This window comes from Pezoporus flaviventris, unplaced genomic scaffold (assembly GCF_033815535.1).
Source record: "Pezoporus flaviventris isolate CSIRO_AGI_PZ_B2104156 unplaced genomic scaffold, CSIRO_AGI_Pfla_v1 ptg000096l, whole genome shotgun sequence".
Classification (NCBI taxonomy): Eukaryota; Metazoa; Chordata; class Aves; order Psittaciformes; family Psittacidae; genus Pezoporus; species Pezoporus flaviventris.
Genome location: NW_026892644.1, coordinates 2,252,836 through 2,276,136, shown reverse-complemented (window position 1 = coordinate 2,276,136; position 23,301 = coordinate 2,252,836). Strand labels below are relative to the sequence as shown.

The following is a 23,301-nucleotide window of genomic DNA, read 5'->3' as shown; positions in this document are numbered from 1 at the left end:
GAATCTGACCTTGTAAAATGGCTGCCTTAATTCCTACAGAGCAACCTGTACTATGTGATTTTTCCCTTCAGACATTCATAACTTAATAACAAGTCTGCTATGACAATTTCCCCCCAACTTGTGATCTAATTTTCCATCCCTTCGCTCCTATTCTATATAAACAGATTTAATTCCTTCCTTTGTAGTCTACACTGAAATTAGGAAAGGAATGGAAAGGGAGACAGGTTAATATTAATTTAATTTCTTCAAAAAGCTGATGAAGAATTCTGCCTCTGACTACGTGGTCCTGAGAAACAGTGCCTGTGAGACCCTGAGGGAAATGCAAACAGAAATGCTGGATGTTCTCAGGAGTATGGCTAAGATGGAGCCAGGCTGGAGATGCCAAGGTGGTACCCACTGTTGGCACTTTTAGTTTCACGGGATGCTTACAAAATTAGGACATCACTGTAGCTTTGACAGCAGAGAGCACGCATTTGGAGGCAGTGCTGAAGGAAGGCTGCTTGTGACCTGGATGGGGGCCACTTCATGGCACCACTCTTCCCACCTTTTACCCTCCTGACCTTCACGGGCCCAGGACACTGGGGGCTGACCAGTCCCACCCCTGGCACTTCCCCAGTGTAACCTTGCCAGCAACGGCTCCTGCAGCACAGCGTGCTAAGGCACCCAGTACCCTCACTTACGGGTGGTTATTGCTTTATTTGTTGCTGTTCCAGGATACTCCTCCCTCACTATCCTTGTTACTGCTCTGCTTCAGTGGTAATAAACACTATTTTATTACCCATTTCCTTTACAGCAGTTGTGTGACAGTGCTGGAAAGGCACGAGACACAGATGAAGGTAGCTGCACCACAGCAACAATGTGGGGTTAGACATTGCTCCCGGGACTTCAAGGCACATGGTCTTGAGGGAGACAAAAGCGAGGGAAAACATCCGATAGACAGGATGGTCTATGGTTTGCTGAGATGCTGTTTACAAACCTTTTCTCTTTTAACTGGAGTACTAAAGTTATCACTTAGCAGCGCTTAAAGCTTGATTTGCCCGTTTGCACAATGAGCTTCAAGTAATCTATGTGGGTCTGAGGGTTACCTACCAAATTTTGACACAACATCCTGGCAGTATAATTAAAAATGGAGGTCTTGATAAATTCTAACATTGCTCTATTTTTATTCTAGTGTGACTCCACGTAGACTGATCCAGTTTAGTTCATGTCAGGGATAAAGATGAAACTTTCCAAATCATGCCATCCAAATGGGAATGTGAGAACATCATAAAGGCTCACCTTCCTCTCCTGAACTAAACTAGGGGGAGATATTACAGTATTATGAAAAAACACACTGGACAGCCTCAGAGCAGTTCTGATACTAATCAAACTGAAATAGCTTGAGAAATAAGAAGCTGTCATTTTGCTTAAGGCCTGCAGCAAAATTTGCTCGGTTGATAATAAACATTACACACATTCATTTGATTTATGCATTTCAGTTCTCAGCATGACACACCTTCTATCCAGAGATGCGAGTGTACTGGCAGAGGACCTCAGGAGATGGAAGCATGTCTACCAACAATTTGCCTGCTTTAATTGTGGTTAATATTTTACAGCTAACTCACATTAAATACATTCCTCTTTGATAAGATACAATCTGAGGGCAACACCTTTTCTCTCAAGGCTCCCAATCAAAAGATAACCTTTGAAACATGCCAGCTGCCTGATGTAAAAACTGAGAACTGTCTCCATCAGCCAATTTAACAACTGATCTATATCTTTATGACTACAACTTCTTGTTCTACATATATACATGCACCATGTAAACCATGTCCAGAAAGTCACAAGCAAAAGTGAAAAAGTTGTTCCGTGCCCCCAAATAGGCTTAGCTCTGCATATCAAGATACTGATCTAGTTCTGCTGGGAAGTCTTCCCAACTGGACAAACCCCAAAACACACAGGATTACCTTGGTTAATATCCATACATGCAGCTATGTATTTGTCTTGCTGTTTTACTGCTTTAGTTTCTATGGGGCAGTAAATTTTACAAGTTCTAGTTCTCTTCCAGAACTGCTAAGGGCTCTCAGACTGATATAATGGCATTCAGGTAAGTGACAAAGAATCTTGCATGGGTAGCTGTGGCCTCAGTGTGCATGTTTTCTAAAAAAAAACCAAACAACCCTTTTTTATCATTCACAGACAAAAATTAATAAAAACAGGGTTGGAAGGGACCTCATAAGATTATGTACTGTCCCAGTGAGATTCCAAGCTCCGACACTGTTGAATATGGGGTTCATGTTGCAGCTGTGGTTGGAAAATACAAATGTAGTTAAGATGGTTGATTCATGGAGATTACAGTGCTAGCTGAAATTTCCCTCTAGTGTGAAACACTACTTTGGGTGGTTGTATCCTGTAGTGAAACATGTAAACACAGGAGATAACCAGTTCACAGAGGCTAGGCAGACCCAAAGCATAGCAATTAAAATAGAAATTAAAAGAGGATGAAAAAAGGTATATCTAAACAGGGTCCTACAAGAAATCTGGAGAACTTTTTACAAGGGCATGTAGGGACAGTACAAGGGGGAATCGATTTAAATTGACAGAGGGTAGATTTAGATTAGACATTAGGAAGAAACTTCCCTGTGAGGGTGGTGAGACACTGGCACAGGCTGCCCAGAGAAGTGGTGGCTGCCCCATCCCTGGCAGTGTTCAAGGCCAGGTTGGACAGAGCTTGGAGCGACCTGATCTAATGGCAGGTATCCCTGTCCATGGCAGGGGGTAGGAGGGAGTAGGGAGTAAAGGACTTTGCTTCCTAAAGGGAGACAACCTTTAAGGTCAGCTGGCCAGGTCCTCCTGGACATTCTGTTATTGGGTATGTATTTGTTCAGTATCCATCAGAGTTAGCATAAGATGAGTTAGCACTGTCTATAGAAGATGCTTGATACCGCTGTGAAAACACAATTTTAAGACTTTGTTTCTAACAAGGGACTGCTGTTGAACAATGGAGGTAATTATTCACCTCTACTAAATCTACTGCTTTACTCAAACCTCAAAAGATATTAATGAAGGTAATGGCTGCCTCTTGCTTTGCAAACAACGCTATTACTGTTGAACATTATTCAAAATTTGCCGCGGCATGGGCACCTAGCCAAAGAGAACAGTACAGCAGTCTCTCAGCAAGGTGGACTCTGTAAGGGGTAAGGAGCAGAGGACAGCACACTGCCTGGCAGCACGTTTACTGCCATCACTCAGACACCTCATTTAAAGTGTGACATCTGTCTGGCCATATGTGCGGTGCACACCAGTTGAGACAACTGTCAAGTTAGGATATAACCAAACATTCTCCTTCTGAACATCCTTGGCCAGCAGCCGTTCCAGTGTATCAAAGACTCAGGAAAGCTCTTTGGGGAACCCTATGGGGCAGGCATGCTCAGACTGGCTGCCCTCAACTAAGCAGCAGTGGCTGTGAAAGCTGTCTAGCCATAAGTGCTTCAGACAAGCTGCTTTATTTCAGTTCTCCAGACACTGCATGCAAGGGAACAAGCAGGTAGGGGCAAGCTATCAGCTGTGTATGATGAATAGCATTCTCCAGCCTGAACCCAAGATACAAGATGTACACTCATTTCTTCCAACATTCACAAAGACTGCAGTCTCCAGGTTGGGGATAGGAAAGAGTGCAGTTCTACCACCCTATTTAAAGGGTGACCTCTTAAAGTGGGAAAAGTGAGCTGTGGCAGCATAGGTTGGTGAGGAAAGGCAATCAGGAAGCATTGCTGGCCATCACCCAAATGTGGTGATGGCTCACTCTCAGCAGGAACATGCAGTCAGCAGGCCCCGAATCTCAGCAAATTCACGTCTATTTCCACCCACCCTTTCTGCATCTGCAGACAAAGCTTTTACTTACTGTTGACTATGGTTTCTGAGGTTTATGGGAGGGACAGGTGACCTGACAATGCTAGGAGCTGAAGGAGATATGTGAAGAAGGAGCTGAGAAGACAGTGGCTGTAATGTTCTACAGATCTTTACACAGAAAACAGAAGTAAAGCTGGACACAGGATTTGTGTCAGGGTTGACTTGGAAATGTAATGGTGCAGCTAGAATTGCTGATGTTAGACTGATGTTATGATCAAAACCTTCCCTGGAGATTTCTGGGGCTAGTGGAAGGTTGGGAAATGGGTTTGATAGGCCCTGAAGCAAAAAACTCTGCCTGTCGGAAAGAAATAGAAGTTAACAGGGGAAGCGCAGAAAGAATAATAATCTTCCAAGCTGCAAAAGAAAGGGCCAAAAGGAGGAATTTCAGAAGGATGACAAAATGATTTACTGCTTCCATGCCCTATTGAGGCTCAAGGCCTCTGCTGCTAAGAACGGTTACTGTCCTCTCAATGTACTGTGCACATGGAAAACTTTGACAGGGTAGAAGCTACTTACCATTATCTAAAGGCTCAGAAACTCTCCACTGATAAAACTCTGTCAGAATTACACAGGCTCTACACTAACAATTCTGAATTGCAGTAAACTTGATTTATTCTTTATTTCTTTGGTATTCAGTCTACAGTGTACAGAGTCCTGATGCCCTTTGGATGTCAGTACCAAAACTAGTTCATTGACTTTGATCACAGTTTGTATTTCTGCTCATGCTGAAACAGTGACAAGCAAAGTCAGCACTTGGGACTTGCAGCAGACATTTAGTTTTTAAAGGATCAGGTATACTGGGTTAAAAATATTAGAATGAGAGTAATAATTACAGAGAACATACCACAATGTACTTTTGGCACATATAAGTCCCCACATACAAGAATTTTTCTCCATTTTGGGTTTTCATGCCTTGGTCTCTTGTGCATCCTTTCTTAGTGTCAATCTGTCAAATGGACTATGTTTAAGGAGCTGCTTTTTTGATGTTTGGAAGACATGCTAAAGCAATATTTTGGCACATATTTATAAAGTGATTAAAATCTCCTATTTATTCCATGCAGATTAAAAAAAAAAAAAAAAAGAAAAAAAAAGATGGTCATGTAGTTTGAAAACTTATATTACATGGTAAGGACTAGTACTTTAAATCAGTGGAAAGATAGGAATCAAAACCTGTCCTTTCTTTAACAAACATAGCATGAGCCCTGTGCAGAGAAAATCCCTTTCTTAAAGAAGGTGTATGATAACAACATGCAGCATATGGATGAAATAAGAGGAGGTAAGAGTCAACGCATGTGTACTTAAGCTACCCTCATTCTTTATGAGAGCCTAAGTCCAACTCTACGTTGCCACTGACAGTCCAAGCCTCTGCCCTGCCTTCCCATCTGCTGCTACCAGTGTTTGATGGCCACATCAGGAGCTGAAATGGCACAGGCAGGAGTTATGTTTTTAACAAGAGCAGGAACCATTAAACCTTTGCTGTCTGAATGTCCAGTCAGGGTTCTTTTCCCCATCTTGACTATAACATCCTAATCTGGATGCTGGCATGCTGTTAAGAGACTGTATGCTGAAAGCTTTGCTAATGTTGAGGTAAATTATATCCTGCCTTTCCTCTCATCCACAGATTCAGTCATTTTATCACAGAGCACAATCAAGTGAAGGATACCAAGGGTAAATCCACGCTGACCATTCTCAGTCACCTTCTTCTCCTTCATGTACCCAGAAATGTGCTCCAACAAAACTCACTCCTTGACTTTTCCAGGGACAGAAGTGAAACTGTCTGGTCTCCAGCTGCCTGAATTGCCCCTCTTGCCGTTTCTGACAACGGGAGCAACATTTGCCTTTCTCCAGCCGTAAGTGTCCTCTAGAATCTATAAAGCCTGGAGGCTTCAGAAATAAATGAAATATATAGCTTTTCAAACTCTCTTTGCCCCTGCGGCAAAGATTTTTGCTGCAAAACATACATACTTTTAATAAAGTCAGTTTCATGGAGATCATAGCAAGGACAGTGGCTTGGGAACTGTCCACCTGCAATAGGGATTCAAACATCAGGGAGACAATTTGCCTTCAAGCATAGATACAATACAGTAAGTAACAGATTAGGTTTCCAATAGGCTATTTCCATTATGCAAGCAACCTCCCCAAACAGAAATCTACACGTTAAATTGTTTTTCCCTGCTCCAGCTTCAATGCAAAAATACATTTTGCTTGTCCTTATCCATGTTTTCTTTGTCAAAACACATGGGGGGGGGGGGGAATTTTTTTTCCCTCCCTGGTAGGAAGATACTGACTGTTCACCATAAACATTTCATTATGTATATGAAATACTCACAGTATTACACACAATTGTAATGCCCAATAATGCCCATCTTGGAGCCAGATTCAGGCTTCTGTTTTGCTGAGCTCTGCAACAATATGAAGGCTTGAAAATAGAGTTTAAGGGTTTGCAGGTACAAATCCACAATAAGAGACCTTATCCCTGAACTGAGCTCTTTAACCCCACTTACAAGACAAGATGGCAACAAAAGGACACAACCAGCTGAGCAGTCAAGAGAGATGAGAAGAAAACAAATACTAATGCAGATCAAGTGTACACACACAGTTAGCTATTATCAAAGGTTTGTTTGGTTTTTAAACAAGCAACATGCCATTGTTTGCTTTTGTTATTATTATTTGCTATTTATACTGCAGCAGTGCCCAGAAGTCCCATCTGGACACACCAGTCCCTGTCTTTAAATCTTGGTGCAATCAGACATCAACAAGTGAGTGGAATCAGTAATAGCTTATTCTCAGATGTACACTTCCAACAGACTAGGAGAAAAATGATGACCATAGATTTTTGGTAAATTCTGCCACTCCAGCTGCCTACCTTGTTTCTTGTTATCACAGGTACCATGCATTGTGCATTGCAGGCAAAACATACCTGCCTTGGTCTCAGTCCAGGGACTTCATTTTTCGTTAATTCTCCTTGGTGCATCCTCTGTCCCTCTGCTATTCTCCAATTCTATGTTTTTATAATTCTGTCCTTTTTTAAGCATTGCAGTGTGCTGCCAGAGCAGATTAGTATTGACATCAGATGGTTTCCAAGCTCTGATTTTTCCTTACTGTATATAACACTGAACAAGCTACTCATTCCCCAGCCTCAAGCTTTTGACCCTACCAATTTATTCTCTGGCACATCTGAACTCTTCCAACACCACTGCCCTTCACTTGCTTGTTGGGATAATTTAGAAACTGACAGGCAAACTAGTTACTTAATCCAGGGATTATCACAAAGATTCAGGTATGAGAAGATCATTCTAAATTTTCTCTCTCATCTAAATCACACCTGTAAGTAATGAGCCATACACTTGGCAAAACTCACCCAATTCAGTCTATATCCATGCAAGGCCACATTCTGCTAACTCTTCAGTATCACCCACTTCAACACAACCTCCCTGAGGTTGTTTAGGATAAAACAGACCCAAACTACAGCACAAGACTGATGCACCAGTGAAAGAAGCACCAACCTTCTTGAAATAAAATGCAAAAGCTTGTAAAATATCTGTCATCATAACAGCCAAACCCTTCTTCAGGTACTTCAGCATCACAGCCTCCACCACTACAATCCACATCAGTAACCACAGCAGCTGTAGGTCATACTGTACTTGCTTAGAAATCACCTGCTTGCTGCAGGTTCCCAGTAGATTTGCAGGCATTTTGACTTTATGTGGTAAAGTGACTTCAAGATGCAGGTCCATAAAACATGGGAAATAACATAATTCCATCTCAGAAGTACAGTACAAGCTGTGACAGCCAAGCAGGAACAGAAATGCATGAAACCCCACCAAACCTACATAAGTGTCACCTGGCACGGCATGACACTAGGTGCTGTGATGCAGGAAAACATTCAATCCTAAAAGTACACCTTGGAAGAAGTCCTCTTACAGTTAGGATTTCTAAGGTGAAAACTTATAGTAACTAAACAAATATAGGATCAAAAAAATCAGTCTAATGATCATTTTTGACAGTGCATAAGGTATGCCCTGATTTTAAATTTATTTAGCTAGAACAGTAACTCCAGATCAAACATAAGTCTGGTCACAAACAACAGGCTGTGGACAGCCACCTTCAGGGGCAGTGAGTCGTACCTGTTCATAGACTTAACAGGGTTCCTCTCCGCAAAATCAGAGCAACTCACTGAATGTTTGGCTGCAGCCAGTTGCTGTTCACAATCACACCATCATTCACATTTAACTATGAATGGGAGAGTTGCTTCAACAGTTTTTCTTTCAAGAAGCAAACTTAATTTACAACAGTGTAACACTAATAATGCTGCCACTCCCACTCCCTTAAAAGAAAACAAAAGGCCTTCCACAAGCCCCCAGAAAATTGCCAAGATTTTCACACTTGGATTCCTTGGCACAGTTCAGACATTTTGATTTGGGTATGCAGTGATGCGATTCAGAACTTCACATTTTTTTTAAAGCATACTCCCTAATGATCTTGGTAGTCCTAATGGGTTTGGTAAATTAAAAGCTATAGACTGGATTTGCTAGGGTAAACTGCAGTCAAAGGTGACCTTCAGCCGAATTTTAAGCTGGCTGGTCATTTTTAGGGTCAATTGTTTGGTACATAATGCAGCAGACAATATCTATATGAACAGCCTTATGAGCGCCTTCTGGCAACCATGGCGTTCTGGTATAGAGGGATGCCTTGCATTTGTTTTCACTCTTCCAGTCACAGCTCAATGCCAGGGGCTGGGAGAAGGATGAAGAGCCAGAGATTTTTCCTTGCGGGCAGGACACTTAGAAGATCAAGTGCTCTGGACCACAGAGCACTTACATATCAATATGTATCACTTGTGTCACAAGTGGGAGCTCTCTCTTAGAGGTCCTAAGGCTCAAGTATTCCCCCACCATCTCCCTCGTATTTTAACAGTTTTGTTTGTAGAAAGTATTATCCAGCGATCACATCTGAGGGCTGTGATCAGAAGTCAAAACATAAGATTAAAGACGTTGCACCACTATAGAATTTCTTCTTAAATTGCAGTGATTTGTTCACAACAAACTTTATTTCTTTGCAAGGTCTTCTGACATAAAATTTGTTTTAGCATCTATCACTAAGTCATAGTTAGCTGACAATAAAAAAGCACAGGTAAGAAGGACAGGGTTAACAGAAAAGCTTTCTGTAAGAAAAAAAATGGAAGCAGCAGCTGGGGAAAGAACATAATAAAATCAGGAAAGATGAAACATGAGTTAACTTCGTATTTTGTTGAATGACTGAATAGCAAACTCTGCTTTTTGGGTGCTGACTGATAACTCCATTATTGACCCATTTAATAAAAAGATAAGCCTCCATTCTTAACTATGATTTGAAGGCCAAGATGTTCCCAACAAAGGTTGCCTAAGGTTAGGTGTCCTTATTCAGCCCCAATTCAGAGCATAGAACCCAAGGCTGTGTGAGAGCTTTGGTATATGAGCAGCTCCACTGGCATCCTGAGTGGTTCTGAAGTGCAACAGCCCAAAAAAAGAATCATGCGAACTTGCACATGTCAGGAGCCAAGTCACAGGCTCCAGCAAAAAGACAAACATTGTTTAAAAACATGTTTGCTTAAGGCCTTCTTGGTGAACGGGTCACTTGGCAAAATTGTGAACACAAAGCATGCTGTGCAGCTGCCTAAAAGCTCAGCTCTCCTGCGTGCCTGAGCAAAACCAGGATACAGGAGAAACCCGAGGGTTACAAAGGATGCCAACAGGACTTCTCTAATTATGCTGTTCCATGGCCTTCATGCCAGCAAAAGCTGCTGGGAAATAGCTCTAATTTCTGTTACTGATGTAAACTCTCAAGCCTTCAGAGTGGAGCCCTCCAATGCTCTTTGTATTTTTCCTGTCCTCTTTGAAAATGCCATGCTGAACTTTCTACCTTCCCTCTCCCCTGCGCTCCATTTCTTCCATAATTCTTCTTCTAATGCATGCTGTCTCACTTCCTTGACTTTTAGCACTTAGGATATGCAGACAGCAGTGGTGGTGATGCTGAAAGCTTTCTGCTGTCAAGGGAGCTGATATCCAAAAAGGGAAGATCTGCATGGAGAGATCTCTGACTAGCACATAAGTGAATTTTGTGCATTAGAGAATCTAAATTTTCCCTTTACTCACTTGCAAAAAATCTAATATTAGGATACTCTTTTCATTTCCAGCTTGGTCCACAAGCTCAAGTTCAGATGCAATCACATGGGCAAAAGTGGAGAAGAGTCAGCAGTATCAAAACCACATTGCTTCTTGGTTTTGGTAGTTTCCAAACCCAGAAACTGTCTAGTTTGCGTATCCTCCAAGGCTTTTAGGTTGGAGTCAGAACATATTTGTTTCCCAGGTACTGAAGAGTGATTAATGGCATTTGCATTCCTGTATGAAGCACTTCTTACTACATTTAAATTGCTGTCATCTGAAGTTGAAATCTTGGCAGTGAAATCAAACTCACACACACTTTCTTTTCTATTAGAAACAAAATTATCCAAAGCCAAAAGAAAATCCAACACAATGACATATAATTGAAAGCACAACTGTAAATAAGTTATTTGAGCCCATCACCTCTTTGAAACACACAGTTCACAAGATCATAGAATCACAAAATAGTTTTGGTTGGAAGGAACCTTCAAAGGTCATCTAATCCAATCCCCCTGCAACGAGCAGGGACATCTTCAACTAGATCAGGTTGCTCAGATCCACATCCAGACTGGCCCTGAACATCTCGAGGGATGGAGCATCCACCACCTCTCTGGGCAACCTGTGCCAGTGTTTTACCTTCCTCACTTTAAAGAATTTCTTCCTCACATCCAGCCTGAATCTCCCCTCTTTTAGTTTAAAATTATCACCCCTTGTCCTTCTGCAACAGGCCCTACTAAAAAGTCTCTCCCCAATACTCAACCAAAGCTAAATCAAGATACCAAGGGAAATTCGACTGATTTCAGGAATGGGGCCCTTGGCTGCAAACCAGAAAGCACACAGGCATAAATGCAAATTCAAGCACTGTTATGAAGATCTCTGAAAGCTGTGACTCAACTGTAGCCTTAGTTTGCTAACTCCCTGATGCGATTCCCTCCTTCTTCTGTAAGACACCCTTGCACATTAAAGAAAAAATACTGTGAAACAGATACAGGCCAAAAGTGTCTCAAAATATCACTGCTTATGGAGAACGGAACATGCATTTTGTTTTAGATACAGCAGCAAAAGCAGCCTGACTGCAGCTTCTAGGCTGTTACTGACAAGAGAAAAATCTTACTTTTGAGGCTTTTTAAAATTATATAATTCTAACCGTACTGCCTGTTCATTTGCTCCAAAGGCTAAACCTCTGTCAGTTACCAGCTGGCAGAATTCTCCACTGCAGACACCTTCATCAACATACGAATCCACCATTAAATGAAACAAAAACGGTTAGCTTGGAACAGAGTACCTTTATGCATATATGCGCATGCAACTGGACTGAAGAGCAGAGTCTTGTGCTTACTACATGAGAAGCTTGCCCATAACGTTCCTTGGATAAACAGAGGTCCCTGACCATCAGAGTTCTCAAAGAACTGCATAAAATTATCCATTATATCTTTATAAATCTAACAGAATACTTGAATATTTAAACTTGTGCATTAAGTCTCTGGTTAGACATCAAATGTGAAACTGAGAAACTGTGCCTTCTTTTCAGCTTTTCTGGTTTTTTTTTAACTATTGCATTAGCAACATGTGCATTAGTGTACAGCTGGCTGGAGGGATGTTTTTGGAATGTTTATATGTAAGGCTCTGTATTCTCCCCTGGAAGTGTTGCTGTTTAAATCACAATCTACTTAACATGTTTAAATCATGATCTACTTAACATCATTAAGTGCTTTTAAGTAAAAACCCCAGCCAATTAAAAAACCCTTTTGAAATCTGCTGATTTATTGTGGTTCCAGTCTAGGCTGAGGAAAAGTCATATGAAACCAAGAAGTAAAGACAAAAATGAAGGCCAGCCTTGACATACCATTCTGTAGGAGCTGGGTATTTATGCAGTGACATGATAGACAGAAACCAGTAACTACCTTGGCTCTCGCAGCCAAGGGACTGGCACATAGAGGGCTGAGCTCCAGAAAGAGATTGTGCCAGACCCTTTGCACAAGACGTATTTTCTGTGCATGCACCTAGCAAAGATCACAGGCACCCTGTGATAAGAGGCTGGTAAGAGAGATGGAGCTCCCACATAGCAGGTCTACAAAGCAGCACCTTGCTGAGATGGCAGCTGCTGCCAGGCAGGTGGCCTCTGGTCAGACAGTGATGGTGGGCCACCATGTTTCATGCTGGGTTTGTCTTGCAAGTGCCTGAGTACCTGGATAGCTATCAGCATTACGGTCATTCTGGTGGTCTCAGTGGATGTGCCACATCAACACCTCAACACCTGTAACAGCTGTTTTGAGTGAAAGATGAGGAAACTGATGAATCATGTTTTGAAACCAAAATGTTTTAACTCACAAGTGAAAGACAAACACCCTTGAAAAGAACCATGAAGCATTTTTGCTTTCAAGAAGTTACTCATTTGAGAGTAATTCACCTTTGCTTCTACAGTTTCATTTACAACTGTGTCCTTGTTTTTCATTTAGTATTTTTTGTCAACTAAACAATCCTAATTTCATGGTGATTTACTGTGTACCCATTGCAAGTAACGTATAACTGGAGTAAACTGAAAACTGCAGCCCATTTAAAAATAAAACAGAAATCAAAGTTGACTTTAGTATGGCAAGTATCACCAGGAGCTGAAGTACCAAGGAGAGTTTGCAAAGCTGGAGTACTAAGCTGTGAACTCTCCTTAGCAGTGACAAAACTTGAGGTTTGCATTCTGTATCACCTAGCAGAGCTTGGGACCAGCAGACAAAACAGCAGACCCCAAGGCTCATCTATATTTCAGCAGGACCACTTGTTGTAATAAAAGACAATGCATCACACAATTAGGTCCATAATTCTTCCTAGAGCTTCCAGGTACATTGAGTTCTGCTTTTAAGGGATGACATCAATAGGAACCATTCTGATGACACAGGAGAACTGCATCTGTAAGTGAACAGAGGCTGATTCTTCAGGGAGACATTCAAGCAGGCGTACAAAGAGAAGCCATGTAATAAGGGACCCAACTTCTTCAAGTGGGAAGTGCTTTTCTGAAGAGTTTAGAGCACAAGTCTTACAAGGAACAGCTGGGGGAACTGAGGTCATGCAGTCTGGAAAAGAGAAGGCTCAGGGGGCACCTTATCGCTCTCTATAATTACCTGAAAGGAAGTTACAGCCCTCATTTTTTTAATGAATCTGGAGAGAAAATGTGGGCAACAGGATGGTAATGCATCCACCATTATGTCATAAACTTATCCCCTTACTCTGCTGTTCCTGACCCACTTCTCCCTCTCTCTGACATCCTTGAACTTAGCTCTCCTTTGGGATATCCTGATGTTCATTATAACTTCTCATAGCCAAAACTTAGCTCTCCTTTGGGATATCCTGATGTTCATTATAACTTCTCATAGCCAAAACGTAAATCCTTTCTTTCGCAATATCACCAATGCATTATTTAACTGCTTCTTCTCTCTGTCCCTGGTTGTCTAATTTGCATCACAATCCTATCGTCCACATTTTCTCTCCAGATTCATTAAAAAAATGAGGTTTCATCTTTTGAGAATAGTGTATAGATACCTCCCCACATTTTTTTCATGCCTGATTTTGTATCTACATAGAACCTTACAGAACAAGTTTGTCACCCTAAAAATAGGATTATGGACAATATGCAAGCATTTTTAAACTGACTGTTGATCTGAGGTGCTCCGCATTTAACATTTCTAAATTAAAGTATCCCAAAGTATCCCAAAGGGAATCAATCTGCAAAAGGGCACTAAGATGAATCAGACTCAACAGACACATTGGAAATGTTAGGCACATAATATGTTTTGTACAGGAAAGTATAGTTACTATTCTTTCTAATACTGTCATTAATCACATATAAGTGTAACATACATACAGCAAAGCAGATTTAGGGTTGTTCTAAATCCGTAACACTGAATGCATTCCTGATCTATTTATGCAGTACATGGAGAAATTATGAATTACTATGCAGCATCCATGTATCCTAAGTAGCGACAGAAACTACATTATGGTTATGAAACAGTGCAATGAGCCTATTTTCTCTGGGAATTGCCCCAGTCACACAAAGACATTGCTTCTTCCTCAGCAGATCGTGGCCTGAATTTATCTGACTGATGCAATGGAGGACATGATTTCAACCACCACGTTTCTTTCTCCCTTCCTCTTATCATGTTTTTTTTCTTTGACATCTGAATATGCATTAAAAAATAAACAAGCAAAAAGTACCCCAAACCCATTCCATTTCTACGTAGCTACACTTCCAGCACTTCTGCAGAATGCAGTCTGTGCTGACAGCTCTGCAAGTGCAAAGGAGAAAGGAGGCACAGGAAACCAAGTTCTGCTGGTGCTAATTAACAGCACTTCTCAGCTTCTCCATTAGCCTCCTGGTAGGCATGGCTTTGCATGCAGAACAGATGAAAGAGTATGTAGGGCTGCCAGATCTCCAACTCAGCTGAAAGCTGATGGGTAAGAGTCTACTCCCTGAGTCATGACACAGGTCGGATATCCATCAAATAAGGGGGAGCTGTCACCATAAGTGGCTGCAGCTTTGGTGCAGCACCCAGAAAAGGCAACACCATTGCCTTTGCTTGTTCCAGATGCCCATGTTCCAGCAGAGCCTAAAGCTACGGAGCAGTAGCATAACTGCAGTCATTCAACAGCAGAAAGTGACACCAAGGACATTTGACTGAGTCTTGAGCTCAGGAGTAATGGTCATTTCATTTCTGTCCAGTGTGAAAGGTTACCTTACTAGAAGCACCAGCTGTCTTGCTGGCCCTTCCTTGTGCTGTAGAAAGTAGGCTATTTGCTAGCACGTAAAGTAAAACCTTACCAGCCTTCTTCAAACAGAAGCACAAATTGGAGAAGAGAAAAAAAACAAAATGGAACAAGGCAACAGATGGTGTTAACTCAGGAAAGAGGAACAGAATGGTTACAGACCCTTGCCTGCTTTCATGTAAGTTATGTTACTGCCCTTAAGACTTAGTTCCTCTCTACCACGTACTTGACGAATCATGGGGTCAAGTAATAAACAAGTTTCTGTTAAAATGACAGATTTGTTCCTTTGGTCCACAAATATTGGATTTGTTTCTGATAATCTACTCACAACAGTGAGGCAAATCTAAATAAGTAATAAACCAGAAAACATCTTCAGCTGTTTCACTCCAATTAGCAGTTTCCAGACCTCTTACTGAGCAAGTTGGATCCAGTTCCATCAAATGAAAAAGCTTATTACTCTGATCCAGATACTGATCCATGCACCACTGCAGCAATTGCAGCAGATTTAGGGGTTGCTGTTCCAGAGGGAGTGACGCTGTACCGCACTGGTTTGGTGGGGAGAAACCTTACTGCTTATGGTGACGAACAAGACACATGAGCAAGGGTGTGGAGAAAGGGATAGTCAAGGGAGGTGGTTTCAAAAAAGCAAAATCGGGCTTGCCCGCATATTTGCTGATAAGCATAGCACACTTGACAAGGATATACTAAAAAGGCAAAGGTATGTGATTTAACACTGGGCTTATGCTGTTCTCAGTGGTCAGTCCCATCATAATGTGTAGTTCCAGAAAAATCTTTGCATGGAAGAGAAGGTCTATCTGTACCCATCCACTGGAACTGTTAAGAGTTAACCATAAGGGTTAATTGTGGTTGGAAGATACGAAAAAGCAGTAGCATTTTACAGCATTTCTAGTCTCACCAAGCAGTATCTGCTCCCCATTTTCAGCACTCCCATAGCCTCCCCATTTTCTCTCTGAATGATCAGAGATTAACAAGTGTCTTTTCCACTCCCCACTTTGACTGATCTAACTAGGAACACTGAACAAACAGATCTAAGAAAGAGCGTGGCAGCAGCAAGCAACCTTGGTTCACTGCATGCAGGGCATGGAAAATGCTCTGCTCTCCCAGGGACAATATGAAAGCTACAACCAGTGACTCAGCATTAGCCCAGTAACACCTCTCCAGGGAATCTGAGACAACCCCTCCAAGCATTCCTGCCTATTTTCTGCGCACAAAGGGATCAGACAACAAAAAATACTCCTTGTAACAATTCCCTGTCTCTAACAAATATACTGCTCCCATCAACTAATGACTGAACAGTGCTGTCAAGCTTTGCCCTGTGATGCACATCTATGGACACATCCAGGGTGAAGCCAATACTGAAAATTGTGTTTTTTTGTCTACCAGCTGTGCTCTGTGCCATGCAGACACAGCATTCATTAAGCACTGGGTAATAGCTTGACTCCCTTAGGGACTTGCTGCTGGAAAATAGAACATCTCCTTTCATAAGTAGGCAAGGTCACGATGCACCACGCATTCCTCAGTGCACATGTTCATTTTGGAGTCGATGGTGAGATAATTGAGTATCTGTTCATTATACATTTCATATTAACACAATAAGGTATCTTCATGTAAGACTAATTTTATAAGATCTGAGGAAAACCAGCATTATATTACATTTCAATGCCATCTGTTCAACTACTCCAAAAGCAGTGGAAGAATTCTGATTTATGTCCAAATTATTTTTTGTATTTTACTCTTCATGTTGGATGCAGAATTTGAAAAATTCCATGTACTAAACATCTGAAAAGCACAACTTAAGGTATTTTTCCCTTTACACCACATCACCCTTTTGTAACTTACAGGTGCTTTTTTATTTAACAGGAGTCATCTTCCAGCACATTCACATGTACACGCTGTGAACAAGGCTGCTCATAAATGCAATACCTCAACGTTTAAAGCCCTGTAGATATAAACCCCCGTATACAGAGATGTATGAAGAGAGATCAAAAATGACAGGCAATTTCTTTCAACATGTTAAGTACTACCAAAAATCAGGAGTCCTGAGAACAGCTTACCTAAAGAACCTAAGCATTATGCAGTGCAACTTAGTCTGGTCAATCTACTGCTTTCATTTTTTTTTAATCCCAAATACTATTTTTATCTGTTTGTTTAGGAATTTGGAAGCTGGCAACCTGTTTTTCTTTACTGCTCTGGTTCTTGGAATACTCTTTTTCTGGGTGTGAAAATGAGAAATTCCAGAGTGTAATACTGGGTCAAAGCATAATGGAAAAGAAGAAAGAGTTACTTTCAAGATGCATGTGTAATCAGTCAGTAGAGATTACATATGATAGAATACAAAAGTAAAAATACAGTATGTTCTCCTAAAACCGGATACAAATACTGTATTGCATTAAATCCAACAGCTCATGGGGGAAAAGAATAATTATGCAGGAGAGGTGAGAAATTATATAGGTACACATGAAGAAAAGAAGGGATTTTATTCTGAGTATTCCTGTGCTTACTCAAATATATATATTCTTAATCAGAGATCAGGAATATCAGAAGCAAATATTTCCTTAAGGCTTGAAATAACCTTTTGCTGCATTTTATTTGTTATATAGCTCAGGGATTTCTCAAACTGAAGCACGCAAACCCAACTGTAAATCAAAGCGTAGTCTCTGGATTGTGAATGACTGATTGTGTGGTTTAAAGACATACAGCGAACTTAATTGGAAACAATCCGCAAAAACATTAAGCGTAATGCTCCTTTTCCTTTTCACCTGCCATGAAATTACAGCTACTGGAATTAACAGTTTCACATCTAGCAAAAATACAAAGGCTGTCAACATTTTCACATGGAAATAACCCTTGAAGAGTTGGGGTTTTGCCTTATGGAAGTATTTTCTGCTTCATTTTAAAAAGATCAGTCAAAAAAACACCTTCTTCCTTGAGGTGACTGGAATGAGTTGTGAGCATTTTCTCTTTCCAAGGCTGCAGCAACCTAACTTAAAAGAGACTGGCCACTTTCTTATGTTCACCCGAAACACATTGAAGCAGGCTGTCAAAGGTTCAAGGAGAGGTTTCAAGTCATATTTGCTGTTGGCATGTTTAAAACTGCTGACACATGCTAGGGAAAAAAGGGTGCGCCAGTAGAGCTGCAACAACAAAACAGCTACTAGGGAACCTCACCTAGAGCTAACAGCAGCACTAAGCTGGGCTGGCCAACTTAAGAGATAAGCCAGCAATATGCAAACAAAGCTTATTGAAGTCCTAAAATGTAGTTAGGTTTGTAATTTTCTTAGTGGTTAAAAAAAGGGGGGGGGGGGGGGGGGGCAAAAAAACATGCAAACACATCACATTTGGGATTTTGTTCTTTGATGATGAAAACCATTACCCGGAGTCTTCAGTGATGAAAGCTGCAAAAACAGCTGAAAAATGTTCACTGAAAGGAAAAGTAATGAAAAACAGTGCATTTGACAGACTTGCAAAAAGCAACCAATGTGATGGTTTCCTTTTATATCACTAACAAATTTTCCTGAACATGAAAATAACCTGCTCTTCTGTTGAAAACACCCAGAAAAAAAAAAAACAAACACAAAATCAAACTGTTGCTGGACATACTTCAGATTTTTTAGTTTGATGCCTCAGAACATTAGGAGGAAAAATGCATGCCTTCTCCCAGACCTACTTGTCTCTAAGTTATCTATAAACCTATTTTACTCCAGTAGAAGTAAGAGAAGTACCTTCCCAGTCAAGGCTTGTTCAAAGTTTTAGATCAATACTCTAAAAATATATTGACATTTCTCAGATTAATTCCAAGTAATTCCTTGCCTACTAGGGCCAGATCTGTCCTGTCCCCTCATTTCACATCAGCTATATACAATTTCACACTAGCAGTAAGCATTAGCTCGAACTCTGGAACTTGTCATAACTTGAGGTGTCTAAGCAAGTGCATGACCTCACCGGTGTCCTAAGCTCCCGAGGGCCCTGAGATCCTCCGGCCAAGTTCACTCTAGATAACTTGTCTGGCAGTTTCTCCTTACAAATCTTTACATTAAATACAACAAAGGGTTTTGACACCAGAGATATGGATTTCCTCACCAGGGCGGCAACCTAAAAGCTCAATAGAAACAAGGCACATGGGTGGAGGTAGTACAGGTCTGTTCTTCGACTCACAGGTCTGTCTTAGCCTTTGTGTTCTGCTGTGAGAAGCTTTGGAAAACACCCTTTTCAAATGCAGCAGTATCTTACCACTTCTTAAGTAAGGTTAAACTGGAGCTGACACCAACATCAGAAGATGGCAGATGCCCTACTATACTGCAGCAGCGCACAGCCTAATATACACTGCCACTAGGCTTTGTCTTATGAAACTAATTTAATGCCCCAGTAAGGGCAAGGAGTAGGGTATGATGGGCTCAGCTTTATTTTTGGACACTAATGTTCCAAAATTAACTTTTGAATGGGGGGGGAAGGAAAAGAGTCCATGAAAGCAAAATGCTGCTCTTGTGACAAAAAGGAATTTTCCTAAGTGAATGTGCTTTTGAAAAAAATAATTCTCAACAAACAGCAATGCAAAAAAGAAGACAAACTTACATCACTGCAGCATAAAATGCTGCATCACCTACCAAAAGTAGATGGATCCAGGTTCATTCATGTACTTTTGTTTTACACAGAACAAAAATATACAACAGCTACAGCAGAACTGATTATAAAAGAAGTCCTTTGCTTCAGCCAGCTCGATGGATTTCATCTTAGACTCCAGAATACGTAATAGAAACTTACCTTGCATTTCAACATGTTGGCCACTCTCTCTTGCATTGATTGTCCAGCCTTTGGTCTGACAAGTATATAAACCGCTTTCACGTCAGGGCTGGAGCGCAGAAGCTTTTCCATCAGTACTTTGCCCATGAACCCTGTAGCTCCTGTGATAAGAACGTTCTTTCCATTGTAATAAGCTGAGACTGAAGACATGGTGCTGATTTGTTCTGTCCTTCCTTTAACTTCCTGCACAAGGTACCTGGAAAGGTGCAGAAATAAAGCTTTAAGGGCGTCTGAGTTAAGACATCTATCAGTCATTAGGGAGCTATGTCTGAGCTAACCTTTCGTCGTCAGCTGTGGCAGCTCACATTAGTTCAGTCAGTTGCAATTTTAAAGATAATTTTTTAAGAAAAACCTACAAAAATTAAACAAGTTAATCTGAGTAGCTTAAAAAAAAAATAATCAGGCTCAGCTTTATCCTCCATATTATACTACAGCTGCAGCCAGCAGTCACAATTTGGAACACAGCTTGTGCTGTCAAAGGCTGCTAGCAGTAGATGCTCACTGCAGTGCTGAACAGCATTTCTCCTACACTGTGAACTGGCACTCATAAAGATATGCAGCTCTCCATACAACATAAAGAACAGATCTCACAAACACTGCAGGTGCAAATGCTCTGTTTTTCCCTTTAATTCCACTGTGCCAAGATGCTGCATTTCTGGTCAGCCACCACTCAGCAATGTGCTCACTCTTTTCCTGCTGTTTTAGCTTGGAATAAAACCACGAAGAAAGCTCTTCTTCACAGAGGATATAGTGCAATGACATTGCTCTGCAAGACTGCCATGCCATGCTCCTGTGTGTAGGTCATTACCTATTATTGGCTGTTAAGGCAAAAATTCATTCCTCTTAACTCTAAGGAGTATAGATGTCATATGCATTCTCTGGAGAGCTTAGGCTGTCTGAACAGCCCTTTGGAGATCCACTGACTATATAAGGGGGCTGACTAGACAAGGCTCCCACATGAAGTGTCCCAGTTAAGTATTTTAATTAGATACAATGGTTTTCAGCCTACATGTCCCCAGCCATCCCAATCCAAACTCTTAAGCTGATTAAATGACAAGCAAGGCTGGGTTGAATCCAGCCTCAGAATAGGCCCTCTCCCTATTAGACTAACCGAAAGAAAAAAAACTCCTCCTATTTTTGTAGTGCTGCAGATCACAGCATTCACCAACCACTTACATTGCAAGGAAAAGGCTTGTGAAAAACATAAATAACTGTTTTGAAAAGAAGCCTGTTCAATTTGAAACAAAACCAAAGAACAGTGCAATGCTGTTGATCAAGTATTCAAGAATCAGAACAATGATCTTCAGGTACCCCAGAAAAAACTCTTCCTCATGCAGAAGCTTCAGATGCAGTCAGCTATTTCAAGTTTCTCAACATGACATCAGCTAACTGTATGCTAATAAAATGCAAATACATCAAAACAGAAATACAGCATTTGATGCATTTTTGCAGTCTTCCAAGATTCCCTGTTCTCACCAACCCTTTTGCATTTCTGAAATCTACCATTCAGAAACAGTGAAGTGGCCTAACTTAGAGCAAAATTTGCAAGCCTTTGCACACAATCATCTTATGTAATGAGTCCTTGACTTGGACCAACATGAATTAACAACACCGAATAGTCTGAAGTACCATGGGAACCTTGGCTACGTGTCATGGTAGGTTAAATTCCCTTCACTGCATGGGACCACAAGTGAAACATAGCTTGTCCTACATCCTATGCCTTCCTTAGAATGGACTGAGGAATCTTACCCGCAAAAAATGGACCACCATCTATGTGAATCAACAGTAGTACTGCAAATCAACTCTTAAAATGTGTACCGTGACCCTTGCACTACTCAGGAATATACTTAGCTGGACTGGGAGCCCCAGTCACAGCAGTGAAAAGTGATCCACAGTGTGTAAATGTGCTGTCATTATCTGGGTCTACAGCTGGATGCATCTACCCAGACCTGACTTTGCATTCCTATCAATCTGCCAGTTTTCACAATCACTGTAGTGCTGCATGGAAACATTAAATGTGTATTTCTAATGGGCACAGACACATAAACCAGAGACTCACACCCAGCAAAATATTCCCAGTGCTGTGTGGGGCTGCCTTACATAGCATCAAATGAATGAAAATAACCACGTTTTCTGATCCATAATGAATCACCAGGTGTGCCATCCAATTGAGAAAGTGGGTCAAGCAGAGTAACTTCTGAGGGACACTATTTTACAAACTAATAGCTATAAGTATTCTGGCTCAGTATTAGAGTATTAGCCTACTTTAGATATGGCCTAGATCACCATTTAAATGAACGTAGCCTACTAAAAACCTGTTCTTATTAAAGAGATGGCCACTTGGGAAGTTAAACAGACAGGTTAAGCTGTTAGATAATTAACTTAGATAATTAACTTATTTATAACAAAATGTCATATCTCATTCAGGTTTGGAGAAACTGAGTGATAATAGAAGACAGGAATTTGCAGAAAGCAGAGGTTTGTGAAAGAATGTAGAAGTACAAAAGCAGATATTAATTTAGCCAGACGAAGACAGATGTGACAAAAGACTTAAAAAATATGGTACAGCACATTCCCTGCAAAGAAGAAAAATTAATGGAGAAGTCCTTAGTCATTAAAGGTCATACAAAGTCTACTGAACAGAAGGAAAGAAAAAGATGAAATACAAGACTACTTCTAGTCACTGTATACTTGCTTTGGACTCATTCACAGGTTATATCCACCTAAACTCTCCTAATATTCTGCTAGAGAAAAAAGGTATGTTTTTAAAGTACTTTGCACCACAAACTTGTGAGATTACAACAGTGCTTAACAGGAATTACTCTCCTTCCCACACTGCAGTAGTGGAGAACATTTCCAACCTGTATCACTAAACATTAGTGCTTTGCATTAGAGTTGTAGACTACTGCAAAAATAACTGTTAAGATTTCCAAATGTGGACATCAATTTATTATGTTGTTTCATTTTTTCTGTTTTCCTCTTTTTTACTTTTTTTTTTTTTTTTAAATTTTGTTTCTCTGTTTGAGTTATCTGAATGGGACTTCATTTGGTTTGGCCAGATGTTCAATGCCAACTAGAATAGTAACAAAAAAAAACAACCCAATTGTATCTCCTAAACCATTCTGGTATGATGAAAATGGAAACACCAAACACAGGCACAAAAAACTGAACTTCTAAGGCAATCTGCTATTTTTCTTGATTACTGGCTTAACTCTGTAGGTTAAGAAGAAAAGGTAAGAGAAATCACATCCTTTCGATTTTCTACAATGAAGCAATCCAAGTCAGGCGGCATTTAGTTCACAGAGCCAGCATAAATGCTGGATCCAGTACCTCAGGCCTCATCCACAATAAAAAACATGAGGATGGAAATGGTGTTTGTGTCTCCTATGCAGTACATTTTCCCTTTCCTTACTTAACTTTAGAAGAATATACAATAATCTTGTATCCATCTGATGCTATGCTAATCATCAGCAAAGAAAATCTGTGTATTTATTTAATGTGCACAAATTGTTGTTTTGAGACCATGACACAAAAGCTACAACGCTGCAATCTGCTATGTTCAGTCAGATGCCTGTATCTCCACTGTTCAAGCAAATTTCAAGAGGCTTTTATGAGGTTTCAAACTCAGAAGCAAATTCCAGTTTTTATTCAGGAATATGAAGATATTTTCCTTTCTACTTAGCCTTGACCT

General features: G+C 40.7%; 1 protein-coding gene across 1 annotated transcript in view; it reads right to left on the bottom strand.

Annotated features, from left to right (window-relative positions):
* FAR2 (fatty acyl-CoA reductase 2) overlaps nt 1-19,806 on the bottom strand; it is a 78,965-nt gene extending 59,159 nt beyond the window's left edge. The window contains exon 1 of the mRNA XM_061476442.1: nt 19,572-19,806. Coding sequence (XP_061332426.1) covers nt 19,572-19,760 — 189 coding nt within the window. The 5' untranslated portion in view covers nt 19,761-19,806. The remainder of the gene's footprint in view (nt 1-19,571) is intronic.
* Nucleotides 19,807-23,301: the final 3,495 nt, after the last annotated feature.